The sequence below is a fragment of the Tursiops truncatus genome, chromosome 19 (genome assembly GCF_011762595.2).
Source record: "Tursiops truncatus isolate mTurTru1 chromosome 19, mTurTru1.mat.Y, whole genome shotgun sequence".
Lineage (NCBI taxonomy): Eukaryota > Metazoa > Chordata > Mammalia > Artiodactyla > Delphinidae > Tursiops > Tursiops truncatus.
The window spans coordinates 11,318,293-11,337,661 of record NC_047052.1 but is presented as its reverse complement, the minus strand read 5'-3'; the positions used below and the strand labels follow the sequence as shown (position 1 = coordinate 11,337,661).

Sequence of the window (19,369 nt, the reverse complement as noted above, 5' to 3'; positions counted from 1 at the left end):
CCCTCCTGTTGTGGAGCACAGGCTCCAGACGTGCAGGCTCAGCAATTGTGGCTCACGGGCCTAGCCGCTCCGCGGCATGCGGGATCCTCCCAGACCAGGGCTCGAACCCGTGTCCCCTGCATTAGCAGGCAGACTCCCAACCACTGCGCCACCAGGGAAGCCCTAATTCTATGGTTTAAAGTCACCTTTCCCCAGTGCCCCACTACCAAGACTCCTGGATTTAGTTTCACTGACTCAGTAAGTTTAGAGACCAAGGTCTACTCTATTAAATCCAAGCTCCGCATGTGATTCTGAGATAGGGGCCCCTGAGACCCTTTCATGAGAAGTCTGGAGAGTGTTAAGACTTCCCTGGTGGTGCAGTGGTTAAGAAGCTGCCTGCCAGTGCAGGGGATACGGGTTGGAGCCCTGTTCTGGGAAGATCCCACATGCCTCAGAGCAACTAAGCCCGGGCGCCGCAACTACTGAGCCTGTGCTCTAGAGCCCGCGAGCCACAACTACTGAGCCCACGTGCCACAACTACTGAGCCCGTGCGCCTAGAGCCCATGCTCCACAACAAGAGAGGCCACCGCAACGAGAAGCCCGCGCGCCGCAACAAAGAGTAGCCCCCGCTCGCTGCAACTAGAGAAAAGCCTGCGTGCAGCAACAAAGACCCAACGCAGCCAAAAGTAAATAAATACATTTATTAGAAAAAAAAAAAAGACATAATAGCAAAAGTATCTTTACTTTAGGGATTTCAATAGTAAAGACCTTCTTAATAGCTATGAGAGTTAATAACTCACTATTGTTATTCAAATGCAGCCTTGTTTACATCAAGTTTTGCTCCAGGATGCTAGCTTTTCTTTCATCTCCCAGCTTTCCTTAACACAGCACTTCCTACCCACTCTTACAGTCTTTATCACCTCTATCACCCGCAGCTATTAATCCTGAAGGAACACATACTCTGCAACTGTGTTGCTTAAACAGCATGTTTTTTCTTTACACTGTTATCACACTAGAAAATAGCAGTCAGCCCAAGATAAATCGAGTTCTTAATCACTCAGTTGCTTCACATACAATCTATATGTTAGAAATCGCTTTCAGGGAGAGACACCAGTAAACCCAAACTGCCTTTCAATGTTTTAGTATATATATTAATTTCATAGGTTTTCTGCTGTCTCTTCTTATTTCCCTGTGTTTCCTTACCTTGACAACTCTCTTTGCACTTGGTAAAGGATAATTTTCAAAAAAATGACATCACGACTCTCACACAGATAGAAAAATAAAAGCTAAAAAAAAAAAAGCTAAAACAAAGCTTCACGTTTTGAAGATCTTGTTTAATGTTTAACCTTATTCCTGAGGAAACTGGTAAGATGTTACAGTCAGTTCAAAGAGGATCCAAAGAACAGATATATCCATACATCAGTAATGCTGAAGTGACTGGGCCAAGGGAGGCAAAACTGGCTTCTTCCCTAGTGGAGGAGCCCATTGACCTCTACCAGGTTGAATTTGCTGGTCTGCAGACAGAATTACTTGTAAGGAAACAATGCCTTGCTTGCTAAGCAAAACAAATAGCAAAAAAACTGGAAGTCTGTGTTAAAGGATAATTTAATGTAAATATGTCTTAGAGATAGTGGATTTCCCTGGAGGGATTTGAAGCTTATCTCCCCCAGAGGTATTTACCTACATTGTAAAACCTAAGAACTTGACCGCCCTCTCTTCAGAGATTTGTTGCATTGCAGAGTTCCTCTCTCACTCTTTGTCGGGGTGGAGACGTGCCAGCCATCCTCTATGAGCTCCAAGTCTTGTAATTTGGGGGTCCCTCTCTCGTGGTACAACTCCAGTAGGCTTAGGTGCATCTGCCACTCACTGCATCTAGAGAGAGTGAGAGAGTTAAAGATAAATAGATACAATGTGTATCGAAGGCAAGATAACTTGTTAGCTTGCAAGTGGGATGTCTCATACCCTTCACAGTTTCAGCCTTATCATTATTTTGCAGTTGCATCAGATGTCTCCTATTTACAAAGTTCTAAAATAGTTAAGAGGCAATGAACATCTCAGAGCCACCACAGAATCACAACCAGATAACCTGGAAGGCTGTGCTCTAGTCTGGACAACACTTTGTTTTTATTCATTCACATGTTTATTCCTTCAGTGACTGATGTCTTTTTCAGCACTTGCCAAGCCCACGTGCTGGAGATACTATAGTTAGCAAATCAGAACCTATCAGTGTAGTTAGCAAATCAGAACCTATCAGTCTTCTAATAGTGGAAAAACTGATAGATTAAATCAGAAAATACTGAATTACGCATTGTGAAGGCTACTTTTTTTGTAGTTGTAATTTCTAAATAGGTATTTGTAGAAATATCAGGTAACACAATCACGTCCGAAAGAACAGTGTAATAGTTTGCAGACATTCCTCTACTAGTAAAGTACATGCGACTGGGAGCATGGACGCTGGGCTCTCATTTCCATTGCTCAGAATCCATTGTGATGCTTTCATTGTCTCTGCTTTGCCCTGGACATCTTGATTATCTGATAAGCACGGCATCCCGCGTAATTTCCTCCTTTGTAGCACTTTATACTAGAAAATGAAATCACTTACAGAAACTATCAAATGGAAATTTTAGAATTGCAAAAGGAAACATTTCTCTGAGCAGCCCTTTAACAGCTGTCATGCACCTATGGCCTTGGATTTCTTACAATACCTTAAGAGACCTTACAAGAACACAGCGTGTTCTTCATGACCCAGTGGATGCTAAGCGATAGGGAAATCCCTCTCAGGGTGACCCAAAAAGCAAAGAGACAAAGGTTTCAAGGAGGTTTATTGTCCTGCTCTTTCAGCAGCTACTCAGCCGGAGATGAGCTGCTTCATGCATGCCATTGATTCCCCACAAGAAAAGATGAATCATTCTGCTGAATAATAAAAGCAGAGTCCAACAGAGCCTAGGCTAACAGATTTGCCTGGTTAATAATCGTAAATTTCTAATAGTCAAGATTGTGTGGCTAAAATGATAGAATTTCAGACTTAACATATTGCCCCCTATATTCTGCCCTTTTTTCTTTTTTTTTTTTCCAAATTTGCAAATGGAGGCTGAGATTTCGCCTGACTTTCTTAAGGGCACAGACACATGGCAGATCTGCAGCTCAGGTCTCCTGGTGATCTCTCCACTGTACTGCTGTCTGGTCATCCATAATTAATTTCATGAGCTTATATATCATGTCCTCTTTAAGGAAAATAATTTACTGTTAAAGCGCTTTGGTGAGCTGAAATGCAAGGTGGAAATAAAAGTAACAGCTATTGTTTCAGAGGAAAATAATGATCCACGTGTGGAGGGGAGTAAGGCTGTCAAATTTGCCTCCTGTCTCATTTATTTAACAGGCCTCTCTACTCAAAATTCTGATGACCAGGAGACGGGTGGGACTGAAATTTCTTGTTTTGATTGTGTTGATCCATGTGAGTGTATTAGCTAAAAAGAGGCTGGCGGGGATTTCTACCTACTCTTTTCCTCCAATTTGGAATATTCTTCTTAATACAGAAGAGTTATGTGATTTAACAGCACATTAATAGCAGAGTTTTGACAACTTCCAATCTGTTTCTCACCTATTAAATCGGAGGTCTTTTTCATTAATGTGTTCTTGAGTCTGCGTATATCACAGTAAATATAATAAATTTATTGCTGGGAAAGTTGAAGGATACATACAATATGCCATCTTCTGTTACAAACCTTGTCGGATTTTTGTTTCATCTAACTAGTTTTGGTAATCAGTATGATTGAAATGTTTACAGACATTCAGGTGCTAATAGTGGTAGCTCTAGCACCTACTCAAAGATACATTATTTCTTGTGTTAGTTGAGTTGCTGATGCTGTACTGCATGTTCAAAAAAGTAACTTCTGGGGCTTCCCTGGTGGCGCAGTGGTTGAGAGTCCGCCTGCTGCTTCAGGGGACACAGGTTCGTGCCCCGGTCTGGGAAGATCCTACATGCCGTGGAGCGGCTAGGCCCGTGAGCCATGGCCACTGAGGCTGTGCGTCCGGAGCCTGTGCTCCGCAACAGGAGAGGCCACAACAGTGAGAGGCCCGCGTACCACAAAAAAAAAAAAAAAGTGACTTCCTATTTGCATTGCATAACTATGCACATCACATGATACCAAGATGAATATTTCAGATTTGATTTTAAAAGAAATAGATGTATTTCTGGTGTAATTTCCTAACATCTGTGTCCGATGGATATATATTTATGTGTGTGTTTGTGTGTGTATCATAATCATATTATATATAGTTTTGTATCCTGCATTCCCCACTTAAATATTTTGTACATTTTCCCATGTTATGAAAAAATCCTCTATCCAAAACTTGGTGTAAAACAGAAATAGATGTACACTCATAATTAAAAATTGTCTGAAGGGAGATATATATACAGGCCATAAAAGTTTGACTTTCTTTTTGCTGGCAACATACAATAAGACTAGAAAAGTCATTGTTTACGTTATGTCATTTAAAATATTTTACAAATTCAAAGATACATTTTTTTTTCATATTGTAACATCTCTGAACTCAGGGTGCGTTAACAATCAACAATGTTTTACAGTTATAATAGTGTCATTTTTTTCTTTCTTGAAGAAAAATAATGACGCATCTTCTAAAAGCAGAATGTCAGATTTGATGAAATGCACCACAAATTTTAATAATCAGTTTTCTTAACATTTTTCACCATGAATATTTTCTGGCTGAATTAATATGAAAAAGTAGAATAAAAACGCTGCAAATGCGTGGCAATCGTATAAATTTCAGGGAAAAAAGTCACTTTACTATAATTTAAAAGTTTTAAGAATCCATTTGTGTTGATTCTACCTCTCAGAGAGGTTTGATGACTAGAAAACTTTGACTCAGATAAAAGGTGATTTTGATTTTCTTTATTTATTTTAACTTTTGCAGACTAGTGATGGTCTCCTCTCTTTCTTCCCCCATTTCTGCATACAAGAAACTGCGTGGGCCATCATCCAGCACAATGGCTCCGATGTAACAAGAGTCCGCAGTACCAACCCAGAGAAGCCCTATGCTGGATTTTTCGACTACGTGGCCAGCATGGAGCAACTGCAGGCCACGGTTAACCGTGCGGAGCACTGTGAACAGGAGCTGACCTACTACTGCAAAAAGTCACGACTTGTAAATAAGGAAGGTAAGTACATCGGGGCGTTTGTCCCCCTACACACGTCGCACAGGGTGTTTTACTTAACCAGCTCCTGCGGAGTTTAAGTCGGCCAAGGTGGAGGCCTAGAGCCACCCAGTGTGTGGGCTCCCTGTGTCTTTAGCAAACGTGTCGCAGTCTGGAAGTCACAGAGATGCTGTTGTATGAAGAAGAGAATAAGGTCAGTTCACGCTGAGCCTTGTTCAAAGCCTTGATTGTCTTTAGAGTCTCTGCCTGCCCTTAATCAGAGAACTGCACAGAGAAGGGCTTTGTTCTGACACTCGATGAATGCGCGGTTTTGATCCCTCATAAAGGGCAAGTGACACGTATGGTTGGTTTTTACCATGGAAAAGAGTTAATAAAAATATGAATTCGTTTTCTGAAAGTGACTATTCTGTGTGACTCTTTCATGGGTTGTTGACAGTTACCCTCTGGGTATAACTGAAAATTAGAACAGTCTGCTAGAAACAGTTTTTTTTTTTTTTTTCAGCAGCTCAAAGAGGAATCAGAAAACCATGTTTAACTCTTTCTTTTACTCTACTTTTAATAACCAGTCTGCTCCTAAATTATGGTTCTGGTCTTGTGTTTTCTCCCTTTAGAGCATCTCATTATGTGACAATATCTTGAGTCCCACCAGCTCTGCCTTAGTGCGGGCTTTAATGACCTAATTTATGAAGTTACTGCAAGATCTTTCCTACTGGCCTCTCAGCCGGTCATCAGTCCGTATCTCCTGCCCACCCACTGTATCATCCAAAAGATGAATCTTCATGACGAGAATTCACCTGTAAGAAACACACTGCTTCCATCACAACACTTTACTGTTTAAGAAGCTCCAGTCCCTTCCTAGCTCTTCTGTGCAGTACGGACTCTTCCGTCTGGACACCTCAGCTGCGTGTTCTGGACTCACTTGCCTATGAACCTTCATGCCGCTCCCCAGCACACTGTTTTCTAGCAGCAGTAATCAGGTGTATTTTTCTTCAGTAGTCAGAGAAGATTCTAAGACATCTGCGCAATAAAGCTGCTTTGTTCCCTCTCATTTGTCGTCTTAAGAGAGGTTGGCATTCCAGACAGAATGACAAGAACTTTAAAATGAACTGTGTTTCATATGTGAATATCACGTGTTATGTGGGTCATGCAGAAAAATTTTGAACTCCTGGTATGATCTTTGAATCTTTTGTTTCCAGTTAAGCCCCAATCCTATTTACTTGTCCACCCACTTAATCCAGTCTGATCATTTTCTCCCATATGCCTGAGTCCCACTCCCTCTTCCTCCTTTTCCTCCTCCTTCTTTTTCAGAATGTTCTCATTCAGCCTCTTAACCCCTCCTAACTCTTCTCATCTTGCTGGTATCCCCTCAAATCTTAACCCCCTGAAACCCCAATCCCATCTGAGACTGACCATCAGATAGTTGTAGTGCAAAGAGCATAGGATTTAGAGGTGGGGAGAGAGATCTGGGTTCAAGGTCCAGGTCTCTTGTTGATTAGGTACAGAACTTGGATAGAAGAGTATTTCTCAGTCTTTGTTTTCTCGTCACTGAATTGGGGCCAATCATACCAACCTCAGGGGGGCGTGGTCGTGGCTGGGTGGCATAACACATACAAAGTGCATGAAGTGAGCTCCTCTGTTCCCAGCTCTCCAGTGCATCGTGGTTAGAGTGAACCTGCCAGTTCAGTATGCAGCTGATTGTTCATTATTAGTGAATATTGATATTGGAATCTAAAAAAGACAAATAGATAAGCAAGTACAGAAGTGTATTCTAAGAAGAATGAGAACCATAATTTTAGAAGGGAAAATGAATGTGATGGAACAAAATGAACTGAGTTGCTTAACTAGAGAAGAAAGGAAAGGAAAGACAATCATCAAAATCACAAATGAGTCAAACTCTAAAAGAACCAGAACACGGAATCCCCAAGAATGTTAGTGAGCGAGCACCACACGAAGTCAAGGGGACAACAAGGAGTGTGAAGGATTCCCAGGTGTTTGGCAACCACTAGTAAAGAGAATAGTAAACTCTAGAAGGCTGTAGAACAGATGATGAGGATAACTGTTAAATACACAGATTTTCCTCAGGTCTGTGACCCTAGAATTCATGTAGAATGGATCTGAGGTGGAAAAGAGGGAACAATTTGGATTTCGAGGTCACAGTAAGAAATGTATGGGGAAGATCAGGAAGGTGGTGTCAGACAAGTTAAATTTACAGTTTCAGATCTTGAGAATATAGCAGCTTCAAGTAATAATGGTGCCATAACTGTGGATGAATAAAGGTCAATGTATATGAAAATGTTTCCGGCAACCTGTGGGTCTGCAGCTCAGCACACTGGAAGGATGCTCAATACGAATACTCAAGCCATTTGGGATTTTAACTCTGAGAATAGAAATGATCTACCATGATCTCTGATACTTTATCATTTTAATTTCAACTTTAAAATTTTTTCATGCTTTTCTTAATTCTTCCTTATACTTATGTAAATTCTTTAGGACACTTCAAAAAGTCTTGGAGGAAACTGAAGGTATTTGGTATCTTTAAAATATTAAGTGGTTTCTACTTTGTAGGGAAAATAGCAAATTTATTTATTTATTTACTTATTTATTTATAATTTATTTTTGGCTGTGTTGGGTCTTAGTTGCGGCACGCTGAATCTCTGTTGAGGCACATGGGCTCTTTCGTTGAGGCGCAGGCTCTTTTGTTGCAGCACACAGGTTTCTCTCTAGTTGTGGTGTGAGGGTTTTCTCTCTCTAGTTGTGGCACGCAGGCTCCAGGGCTCCTGGGCTCTGTAGTTGTGGTGTGGGTTTCAGAGTGTGTGGGCTCTGTAGTTTGCGGCACACAGGCTCTCTAGTTGAGGCACACGAGCTCAATAGTTGTGGCGCGCAGGCTTAGTTGCCCCACAGCATGTGGGATCTTAGTTCCCTGACCAGGGATCGAACCCGCGTCCCCTGCATCAGAAGGTGGATTTTTTACCACTGGACCACCAGGGAAGTGCCAGGGAGATAGCAAATTTAGATGCGAAAATATTATTCAGTATTTAGGAATAATGATTTATTTTTTAAGTCTATGAACACATAACGTTTTAAGCAGTATGTTGAAATAGATCTACTAAATGCTTCAAGCAGATTTCACCTTCAGTTGATCAGTTAATCATGCAATTAAAGAAGATGAAGATTCTTGATATTAATTAATGCATAACACAAGCTTCCAACAGCTCCTTGTTTTCCCGGCATAGTGGACAGGAATGTATAGCAACGCTGGGAGAGAGGTTGTTTGCATCAGCACAGGTCCAATTTAATAATAAGTTTTTATGAGCTTTGGCATTTGTAAGTAAGGGAGAAATTAGTAAAAGTAGGGCTAATGGCAGCAACTTAAAAGGTTTGTAAGTCAATGGAAAAATGATCAAGCACCTTTGAGGAGCTGACTGATTTGATGTCACCTTCTTCTCATGCCGTGATTCTCAAGTGACTATGAGTTTTCCTCTCTAACTTGTTTTTTCCCTAAGACAGATTGCCTGCATGGCGCATCTAAATGTTCTGTCTATTCTTTGCTCTAGTTCCTTGGCATCATGTTTAGTCTTAGCTCTGTGAAGGAGCTGGTCGCTGAACATTCATCATAGAGATAAATGCATTTGGTTAAGGGAAACTTTGTTTTTGAGTGGAGTATCTGCTTCGGGCGTAAAGATATCTCAGTGTTATTTCTGTAGTCTTCAAATAAGTAGCCAAGCCAGTAAGTGGAAGAAAAAATACACACTTTCAAATATATCTTAAATCATAGCAAGGGAATGCTGTAATATGCCTACTGTTTAATAAACACCTAGTTTATTTTTAGCCAATAAATATATTGAGATAAATCACTAACTTTACATAGCATTTCATAATGTTTTAATGGGCATTTCATGATCTCAAATCAATTTTGTTTCTCATATGTTAATTACTGTGGTTTATAATTTGATGCCTTCTTGTTTCGAAAAATTATTTTGAACAAAATTACATGTGTGATCTGCTCTCAATACATTTTTTTTTTACTATTATGCCTGAATTAAATAGGAACTGCTGGTTTCTTTTCTACTCAAAGAAAAATGTATCAATCATTTAAGCTTAAATAATGAAATATTTTTTAAAAAACTTTCTTAAGGAAATGCCATCAATTACAGTGTTGGGAATATCACTACATCCAATCAGTCTTTCTCCGTTTATTCTTTTTAATGACTTGGGAAGGAGGGAATTATACTGGATGGAAGGGTTGGGGTATAGAACAGGTGTCACATTTCTCACCTTTGTCTTTCAGATGGAACCCCTCTGAGCTGGTGGGTTGGAAGAACCAATGAAACACAGACTTACTGGGGAGGTTCTTTACCTGATCCTCAAAAATGTACTTGTGGATTAGAGGGGACCTGCATCGATTCTCAGTATTACTGCAACTGCGATGCTGACCGGAATGAATGGTGATTTCCATATGATTTCCTTATGCAAAATCAAGTTTATTATTCTTTTAAATGAGTCACTCAAAACATATATAAGTATGCAGATAGTAAACGAGGTAGTACAGTGAAGAAATTAAAGGCACGTTTTGATGAAATGTATTACAATCTGAATTCTAAATGGTAAGATCACTATCTTTTTATTTGAATTTTTTGGTAATGGATCATGAGTCATACACCTTTTATTTCTGTAATATGATGAAACAGAGGCATCTGCTTCATGTCTGCTTTTCATTTTAATTCAATTATCATTCTCTTTAAAATTAAGTATAATAAAGAATTGTATTATTCTCAAAATATATTTGCAGCCTTTAATTACTAACACATCTCTTCAATAATCTGCCCATAAAACCTTTAAATATATAAATTTAGAATTTCCCACAATTATTTAAACATGTAGCTCTTTTATTTTCTTAAAGGATACACTATGCTATGAAAAACTAATATTCCATTTATCATATTTTGAAAAAGGAAATCTATAATATTTAGGGATTTGAAAATCGAGCTTGAAATATTCCATTTATTCATTTGACATTCCATTTATTCATTTGTCAAACATCAAAGACTGTTATATCAAAAACCAGATTATTTTAGAATACCCTAAAGGAGGCCTCTATATGGAGTCATTGATTATACTCTTATTGTTATATGTTCAGTATGAAGAATATTGTCTCTCTTACTCAAGATTTTTCAAAATTTCTACTCCTTTGGGAGATACTTTTTTTTTTTTTCTCGCTGCCTTCACAGAAAATGCCCACACAGTAATAATGTATTATGAAATGTGAATAAAAAAATTTTAAACTAATCTAATCACCAATAACTCTCCAATGTCTGCATGACATTTTGTTCATCAAAAATAATTTTTAAAAATAAGACTTTGAAATTTTTCATATTAAATTCTGCTTATGCTTAAGTAGCTTGCATAGAACTAACCTAACCCCAGATAACATTTGTAATCCCAGGAAAACTATTTATTAAAAACACCTACTTGTAGCAAGTGGAGAATAACCAAATGGAGGCAGAAACTACCAGGGTTGGGAGCCTTCAAACCTTAAAAGAAGGGAACTTAAGTGTTTGAGGTTTATGTTTATGTGCCTTTTCCTTGAGGCTACTCACCAGACCACCTACCATGGAGTGGCTAGAACTCAAAGAGAATACTAGATTTTTTTTGGCGGGGGGTATCAGAGGAAAGTTCAGAGCAGCCAGAATGACTAGAAATTGATTTCTGGACATGTCAGAAAGGAGAAAACCACTTGAGGGGAGACCACTATGTCAACTCCTCTCAGACCCCTGACCCTTGAGCTGCACATGCACAGGGGAGATTTCTGGGAACCAAGCAGAGAGATGCAGCTGGGAAACGGAACAAGCCACACAGGAATTTCAGCAGCAACCACCAGAGGAGAGACAGAATTTAGAGCTTAAGTCTCATTAATTGAGATGGGCTTTGTAAAGCCCTCAGCTTTCCATAGAGATGACAGAAGGTCCACTGCCTTTACAGCAAAGACGATGTCCGAGAACTGAGTATGATTGAAAACTACAAGTGAAACTGACACAGGCCCACCCTGATGAGGTAAAACCTCCATTATTGTGATAAGGTTGTGATTTAACTGCTTGTGAAAACAAAAGAAGTCTTCAGAGAATGACAACAGAATCCAGAATCTCTACAATGTATCACCCATAATATCCAGAATATTATAACAATTATTGCTTATTCCAAAAGAGAGTAGACTTTGATCCAAAGTCAAGAAAATAAAAGTACCATTAGGAACAGGCCCTGGGACACAGGTGTTTGATTAGCAGGCAAAAACTTTAAAGCAACTGTTAAAAACGTATGAAGAATTGAAGGTAAAAATAATCACAAGTGAACAAAGGGTATTCTAAGCAGATAAATGAGAACTTTATTAAAGAAGCAAATGTAGGGACTTCCCTGGTGGCGCAGTGGTTAAGAACCTGCCTGCCAACGCAGGGGACATGGGTTCGATCCCTGGTCTGGGAAGATCCCTCATGCCGCAGAGCTCCTGAGCCCGCACGCCACAACTACTGAAGCCCGCGCGCTCTAAGGCCTGTGTGCCACACGTACTGAGCCCGTGTGCTGCAACCACTGAAGCCCATGTACCTAGAGCCCATGCTCCGCAACAAGAGAAGTCACCACAGTGAGAAGCCCGCGCACTGTAATGAAGAGTAGCCCCTGCTCGCTGCCACTAGAGAAAGCCTGCGCACAGCAACAAAGACCCAACGCTGCCAAAAAAAGAAAAGAAAAGAAAAGAAAAAACGAAGTAAATGTAGATTTTAGAACAGAAAAGTACAACATCATCAGACGTAAAATATTCACTGGATAGACTTCAGCTCTTATGGGAAATAGCAAAAGGAATCTTAGTAAACCTGAAGATACGTAAGTAGAAATCATTCAGTCTGAAGAACACAGGAAAAAAAAAAGATTGAAAGAAACATTGACAGACCCTTTGTGGCTTGTGGGAAAATATCAATGATTTAACAGGCAAGAAATTGGAGTCCCAGAAGGGCAGGAAATAAAATGAGGCTATATATATATATATATTTGATGAAACTATGGCTGAAAATTTCTCAGATTTGCTTAATAAATATCTCTGGAAGCAAGCCCCCAAGATGACCCCCGATTTTCCACACTGCCTGTTGTTCACACCATTGTGTAATTTCCTTCTCTTGTATGTTGCATGGACCTTGTGACTTGCTTTTAAGAACAGAATATGGTAAAGGTGATGAGATGTCACTTCAGAGGTTGGGTTACAGAAGACTGTGACTTCTGACTTGCTCAAAATTCTCTGCGTCTTCTAGCCTTCTTGTCTCGACATAGCAATCTGCCATGTCATGAGCTCTCGTGGACAAAGAATTGAGGGTAGCCTTCAACCAACAGCCAGTGAATAACTGAGGCTGTCAGTCCAACAGCCAGCAAGGAGTAGAGTACTGCCAGCAGCCACAGGGTGAGCTTGGAAACAGAGCCTTCCCCACTCAAGTACTGAGCGGATTGCAGTTCTTGCCAGCACTTTGAGTATAGTCTTTCTTTGGGAGAGACCCTGAGACAGAGGATCATAGATCAGAAGAATCATAGACCGTAAAACGTCGTGTTTTAAGTCACTGCGTTTTGGGATAATTTGTTATGCCGTAGTAGATAACTAGTGCAACTTCAGTGTATGGATTCCAGAAACTCAGAAGATCTCAAGCAGAATAAAAACCAGAGAAAAATACACCTGGGTTTGTTGTTCACATTGCCAAAAACCAGTGATAAAGATGAATGTTTTCAAAGTAGCCAGTTTGCGTGAATCTGGTAGAAGACATTCCATACAGGGGAATAAGGATACAAATGAAGGCTGACCTCTCATCAGAAGCACAGGTCAGAAGACAATGGAATGATACCTTTAGTGTGCTGGAAGAGGAAGCACTGTCAACCCAGAATTCTCTACAGGACGAAAATACATTTCACAAATGAAAGTAAAATAAATTCCTGTTCAGATTAAACAAATGCTGAGAGAATCTGTTGTCAACACAACTGTACCATAAGAAATACTGATGGAAATTCTTCAGGTTAAACAGAACTAACACCGGATTAAAACACAGATCTTCAGGAAGGATTGAGGGGCACTGGAAATCATGGATATGTCAGTAAATGTAAAAGCCAGTGTTTAAATTTTTCTCTTGATTAGGTAAATTAAATTATAAAGTTTATAACATCTGGATTTAAAATATATTATTACAACCGTAGCACAAAGAACAGGTGTTTATGTAGGGAAGGATGTTAAAAATTATCCAATGGTAGGCTTCTGACATTTTATATTAAGTAATACAACATAAAATATAAGTAGACTGTGATGGATTAAGGATGCGTCTTATAATCTATAAAGAAAATATTAAAATACAATAAACAGTCATATAGCTAAAGGGTGAGTAAAAAAGTAAAATCGAATGCAAAACAATATGAAGTAAGCCAAGAGGAGGCATGAAAGGGGAGCAAAAATACAAGATATCCTGTGGGAAAAAAATAAGAAACAAATACCAAAACGGTAGATCTGGAAACACACTACCAATTATTACACTAAATGGCAGTGGATTAACCATCTCATTTAAAAGGTAGAAAATGGCCAACAGAGTTTAAAAATCACCAACTATATTCCGTCTGCAAGGGACACTAAAATGTTGCCATATTTTTCCATTCTCAGATGAGTAATTTGATCCTGACTCTTCTGTGTGTGCAAATTTAGCTCAGAACATCTTGGCTTTGAAATGCAATAAGGACTATTGTTTACTTTATAATTATGTTCATCAGAATAATTTTAAGAATCTTGCTGTTGTTACTGTTTTCTAGGACCAATGACACTGGATTCCTTTCTTATAAAGAACATCTGCCAGTAACTAAGATTGTGATCACAGACACCGGTCGACCACATTCAGCAGCAGCCTATAAACTAGGGCCTCTGCTCTGCCGGGGAGACAGTAAGTGGTGGCGACGTGCCATAAACATGTCTGAGGAAAGTGATGTCACTTAAGAACCATGTTTCTATCTTATAATAATTAATCAGACTTCTCTTGTGAAAACTCATAAGCAGTGTCTGAAATCATTCCTATAATCAATCAACAAAGCGCCCCTTATAGAATGCAAAGCCCGGGAATAAGTGCTGTTACAGCAAACCTTGTTACGAGTCCAAGAGAAAGAAAGCACAAAGCATTTCTATTTGATTGGTTCATAAACTCACTCCATCATTCCTAAATGTCTGCATGCCATTGTCTATAAAGGAAGGCCTCAGTGCTACATAAAATTATCAAGTATGTATGGTGAGTTTTATACTGTTGGGCCTGGGGTGAAATTAGAACATCAGTAGAATCAAATGTTAGTTTAATCAAACACATTTCAACTTTTAATCTCATTTTTTTTTCCAGTTTGTGTGTGTGTGTTTTTAGTCTAAATCAGTGGTACCTGCTGTTTTGTATATTCAATGTATTAACACTCTAAACTGGACTTTTTTAGTTAAAATATAGTTTCATAGAAAATACATATTTTCAGCAGGGAATGAAATTAGCACACATATCCATTTATAACCTCTCTGACGTCAGCTAGGTTAGAGACTGATGTGTCAATTATTTTTGCTTTTAGTTATTTCCAGAACTTAAAATGCAAATAGAAGAAATATTTATTTACCTTAAAAGTATATCCTAGGGCTTCCCTGGTGGTGCAGTGGTTGAGAGTCCGCCTGCCGATGCAGGGGACACGGGTTCGTGCCCTGGTCCGGGAAGATCCCACATGCCGTGGAGCGGCTGGGCCCGTGAGCCATGGCCGCTGAGCCTGCGCGTCCAGAGCCTGTGCTCCACAACGGGAGAGGCCACAACAGTGAGAGGCCCGCGTACCGCAAAAAAAAAAAAAAAAAAAAAAAAAGCGGTCTGCCATTATACCTACCATCCCTAATCTTTATCACCTCTACTTCCTGTTCTGCCAGTAGGCCTTAAACAGCCACTTAAAGATGACATAGGGTATTTCGTGCAGAGAAAAGTTATGTGCAAAGAGATGAGATTGTAAACGCAGGATGCATCCTGAGGAATGCGATGATTTTGCGTGACTATAGAGAAATTGTTCTGTACATCACATGCACTCTTCACTGCTGGCTCTGATCTTAACCCTTCAGGGGCTCAGGCCGGCTTCCTCCATTTGCCACCATCCCTGGGGAATTGTTCTGCTTTTGACTGAGGTCACTCCCAACTCTGTCCCTTAGGGGTTCTTTCTTTCAGACTTCCTGTCATGAACTTAAGCACACAGCATCTTTTCCCTTAGGGCAGTGACTCTCCATCCAAGGTGATTTTGCTCCCTCAGGGGACATTTGGCAATATCTGGAGACAGTTTCGGCTGTCACAACTGTGAGGGGTTTTATGCTACTGGCGTCTAAAGGGAGAGGCCAGAAATGCTGTAAATATCCTACAGTGCACAAGACAGCCCTCCACCACAAAGAATTATCTTGTCCAAAAGGCCCATAGTCTTAAGGTTGAGAAACTAGAGCGTTAAACTTTTGTGACCACAGGGATGCAGAAGGAGGCTGGCAATATCAGGAATAAGGATTTACAAATACTGTAAGGATTTAGAGACCTGCTGATTAACATCTGACTTATTAATGAAACAATCACTGAGAGCTTTCCTTGGCCTTCTTGTCCCCCATATCTACTTCAGCGTTGAGGCTTATCGCCACATAAGGTCATAGAGCATTTTCTGCATAAAGGGCCCTTTTTAAAAACTTTCTCAGTTTGAAGAATGATGGTGGCAGAGTAATGAATGCCCCCATTTTCTCTGTATGGGCAGACTGCATCTCTGAGGGTGCAATGCCCTAGACACAGTTTTTTTCCTTTCCAAGTGAGATACACTGGGCAGATGTAGGGCTTCTAGATATGGGATCATGCACAGTGGACCTTATAAGCAGAGGAAAGATATGTGGATGTTATCCTGAAGGCATTAGGACTGGAACACTAGTTAGGCCTGGGATAATTTAAGACTTAGCTTAATTCTTATGATCCAACTGAAAGCATGGAAATCAGTTACAAACCAAAGACAGGAAGGTGACCTTTGAAGTAAGACAAGGAAAATGATGAAGGCTTGAACTAGGCAATAGTTGTCATGGGGCTTAAATAAGGGGCTCAATTAGGGAGGTAAGTTCAGTATGCTTTGGATGGGAGTGAGGGTGAAAAGCTGTGAGGACAATCTCCAGCCTCCTGACCTGAGTAAAGCAGGTAGCACCGTTTGTTGAGACAATAAGAATGCTAGTACCCTTCATTGAGACACAGAATTTTTAGATTTTCTTTGAACAGAAAAATGGAAAGATGAAAATAAAAAAATAATATTTTGGATTTATCACACAAACCAGAGATGTTGAAAATTTCATATCTAGCCATGTTTTTCTAGGAAAGAAGACAGGAGCCTTGAGAAAGCAGGACAAATAAACAAAAATGAGTGAGACCTACAGGTACCAGATATGAACTTGCTCCTAACTCCAAGTCTTTCTTTTCATTGTTTTAAATGTAGATGGGTATAAAATTTTGTGTTACTACTGCTATTATTGCTTAATGTCAGAAGTCATAGATAGTATCGTTAGGTGTTTTACCAAAAGCACAAAAGATGTGAATGATAAAGTCCCCTTTAAAGTTGTGCTGCAGATATAAAACTTAGTAACTATTGTTGACCTTAAAGAATTTCTTTATTTATGAATATGGAAATACATTTTTTGAAAAATATGTGAAAAGTAAGCGGCAGAATTCAACATCCTACTTATGATAAAAACTAAGCAAACTACGAACTTAAAAAAACTTTCTCAGTGTTTCAAAAGGCATCTGTGAAAATCTGAAAATATGACTATCCTGAATAGTCACAGACTTAATGCTTCCTTTCTAAAATCAGGATCAAGACAAGGATCTGTTCTCACCTCTCCCATTCAATATCATGCTGTTGGTCCTAGCACATGTAGTATGTCAAGAAAAGGAATTCGAGTCATGCAGATCAGAAAGGAAGAAATAAAATGTCTCTCTTTGCTAAAGACATGGTTTTCTAGGTAGAAAATTCTTAAGAATTTGTAAAAAAAATAAGTGAGTTTAGCAAGATTACAGGATGCAAGGTCAATATGCAAAAAATAAATTATATCTCTATATGCTAATAATGAAAACCTTTAAATTGAAATTTTAAAAGTACCTTTTAGAGCAGCACCAAAAAAAAAATGAAATAATTTGGTATAAACATAACAAAAATACATAACATTTATGAGAAATAATTAAAGAACTAAATAAAAATGTAATACTCATAGATTGAAAGATTTGATTTTGTTAAGATGTCAATTTTCCCCAAATTGATGTACAGATTGAATACAATCTCAATCAAAATCCAGCAGGCATTTTTTTTTTTTTTCCGCAGAAATTGGCAAGCTTATTCTAAAATGTATAGGGGGAAGCAAAGAAACTAGATTGGCTAAAACATTTTGAATAATAAAAACAAAATTGGAGACAGCTATCTGATTTTAAGGCTTGTTGCAAAACTACACAATTCAAATCAGTATACATTGATATCGAGATAGACAAATCAATTAATGGAGTAGAATAGGTATATGTATACACGCACACATACATATGCACATAAGGCAACTCAAGGGAGAAAGAATAGTCCTCTTCAAGAAATAGTGCTGGAACAATTAGAATCCATTTGCAAAAACAAAAACAATAAAAGAATGTCATCCCATACTTCAAACTGCATATAAAAATTAACTCAATCACAAACTTAAATGTATACCCACAAACTATAAAACTTCTCTAAGGAAATATAGAAGAAAATCATAGTGACCTTGGGTTAGGCACAGATTTCTTAGACGCAACATCGATAACATGATCCATAAATTGTTTTAATGATAAGTTGGGTTTCACCAAAATTCAAAACTGCTTTTAAAATGACATTGAGATTGGTATTGACATATACACACTACTATATATAAAATAGATAACTAATAAGAACCTACTGTGTAGCACAAGGAACTCTACTCAATATTCTGTAATGACCTACATGGGAAACGAATCTAAAAAAGAGTGGATATATGTATATGTATAACTGATTCACTTTGCGACACAGCAGAAACTAACACAACATTGTAAATCAACTATACTCCAATATAACTTAATTTTTTAAAAATGGAAAGAAGAACCACACATGGGGAGAAAATATTTGCAAAGCGCATATCTGATAAAGGCTAGTATCCAGGATATATGAAGAACTTTCTAACAGTGCAATTAAAGAAAAATTCAGATTAACAAATGGGCAAAAGATTTGCACATACATTTTGTCAGATAAAATATACAGATTCCAAATAAACACATAAAAAGGTTTTCAGCATCATTAGTCATTAGGGAAATGTACAATAATACCACAAGGAGATACCAATATATAACTATTAGAATGGCTGAAATTGTAAAAGAATAATAAAACAAAGAAACTGACTGGTAAAGATTTTAGTCACATGGGTATTCTCCAGGATACTCCTAGGATCTTACTGAGTATGTTTCTGACTTTTACTAACTTTAGAGACAAAGGGTCAATGGAAAGAATCAGGAAAACATCTGGGTTTACAGTTAATAGAAAGATTATAACTAGGAGGGCTCGTACATATGGTTTCCTTTCTGCTCACTCTCCTGGGAGCAGTGGGACCGTCTTCATTTTTGAGGTGCCATCAGAAGTCTTCTAGACCAGGGGTCCCCAACTCCCAGGACGCGGACTGATACTGGTCCGCGGCCTGTTAGGAACCGGGCTGCACAGCAGGAGGTGAGCGGCAGGCGCGCGATTGAAGCTTCATCTGCTGCTCCCCATGGCTCCCCATTGCTTGCATTGCCGCCTGAACCGTCCCTCCCCACCACCGCCCATCCGTGGAAGAATTGTCTTCCACGAAACCGGTCCCTGGTGCCAAAAAGGTTGGGGAGCGCTGCTCTAGACCAATAATTCTTCAACTTCAGGATGCATTAAAAATTATTGGAGAGCATGTCAATTGTAGTTGCGTTACCTTCAGAACTCTCCCCTCACACTAAGGAGAAAGCGTAGTAGTATTGACCCCCGGGATTAAATGTTTTTTGACATCAATCAAGAGGATACCTACACGGAACTTCCCCTGTTTCTGCAGGTCCTGCAGCACAGAGAAAATTCATCGACCACTGATGGCATCTGGCTCCATTTCCTCTTCACTTGCTTTCTTTCCTT

At 39.2% G+C, this 19,369-nt stretch overlaps 1 protein-coding gene across 7 annotated transcripts in view; it reads left to right on the top strand.

The window, feature by feature from the left end:
• Positions 1–19,369, top strand: part of CNTNAP4 (contactin associated protein family member 4) — a 262,949-nt gene that overhangs the window by 201,020 nt on the left and 42,560 nt on the right. For all 7 annotated transcript variants that reach the window (XM_019941613.3, XM_019941626.3, XM_019941632.3 and 4 more), the window contains 3 exons: positions 4,961–5,158; positions 9,444–9,600; positions 13,976–14,103. In XM_019941613.3, coding sequence (XP_019797172.1) covers positions 4,961–5,158; positions 9,444–9,600; positions 13,976–14,103 — 483 coding nt within the window. The remainder of the gene's footprint in view (positions 1–4,960; positions 5,159–9,443; positions 9,601–13,975; positions 14,104–19,369) is intronic.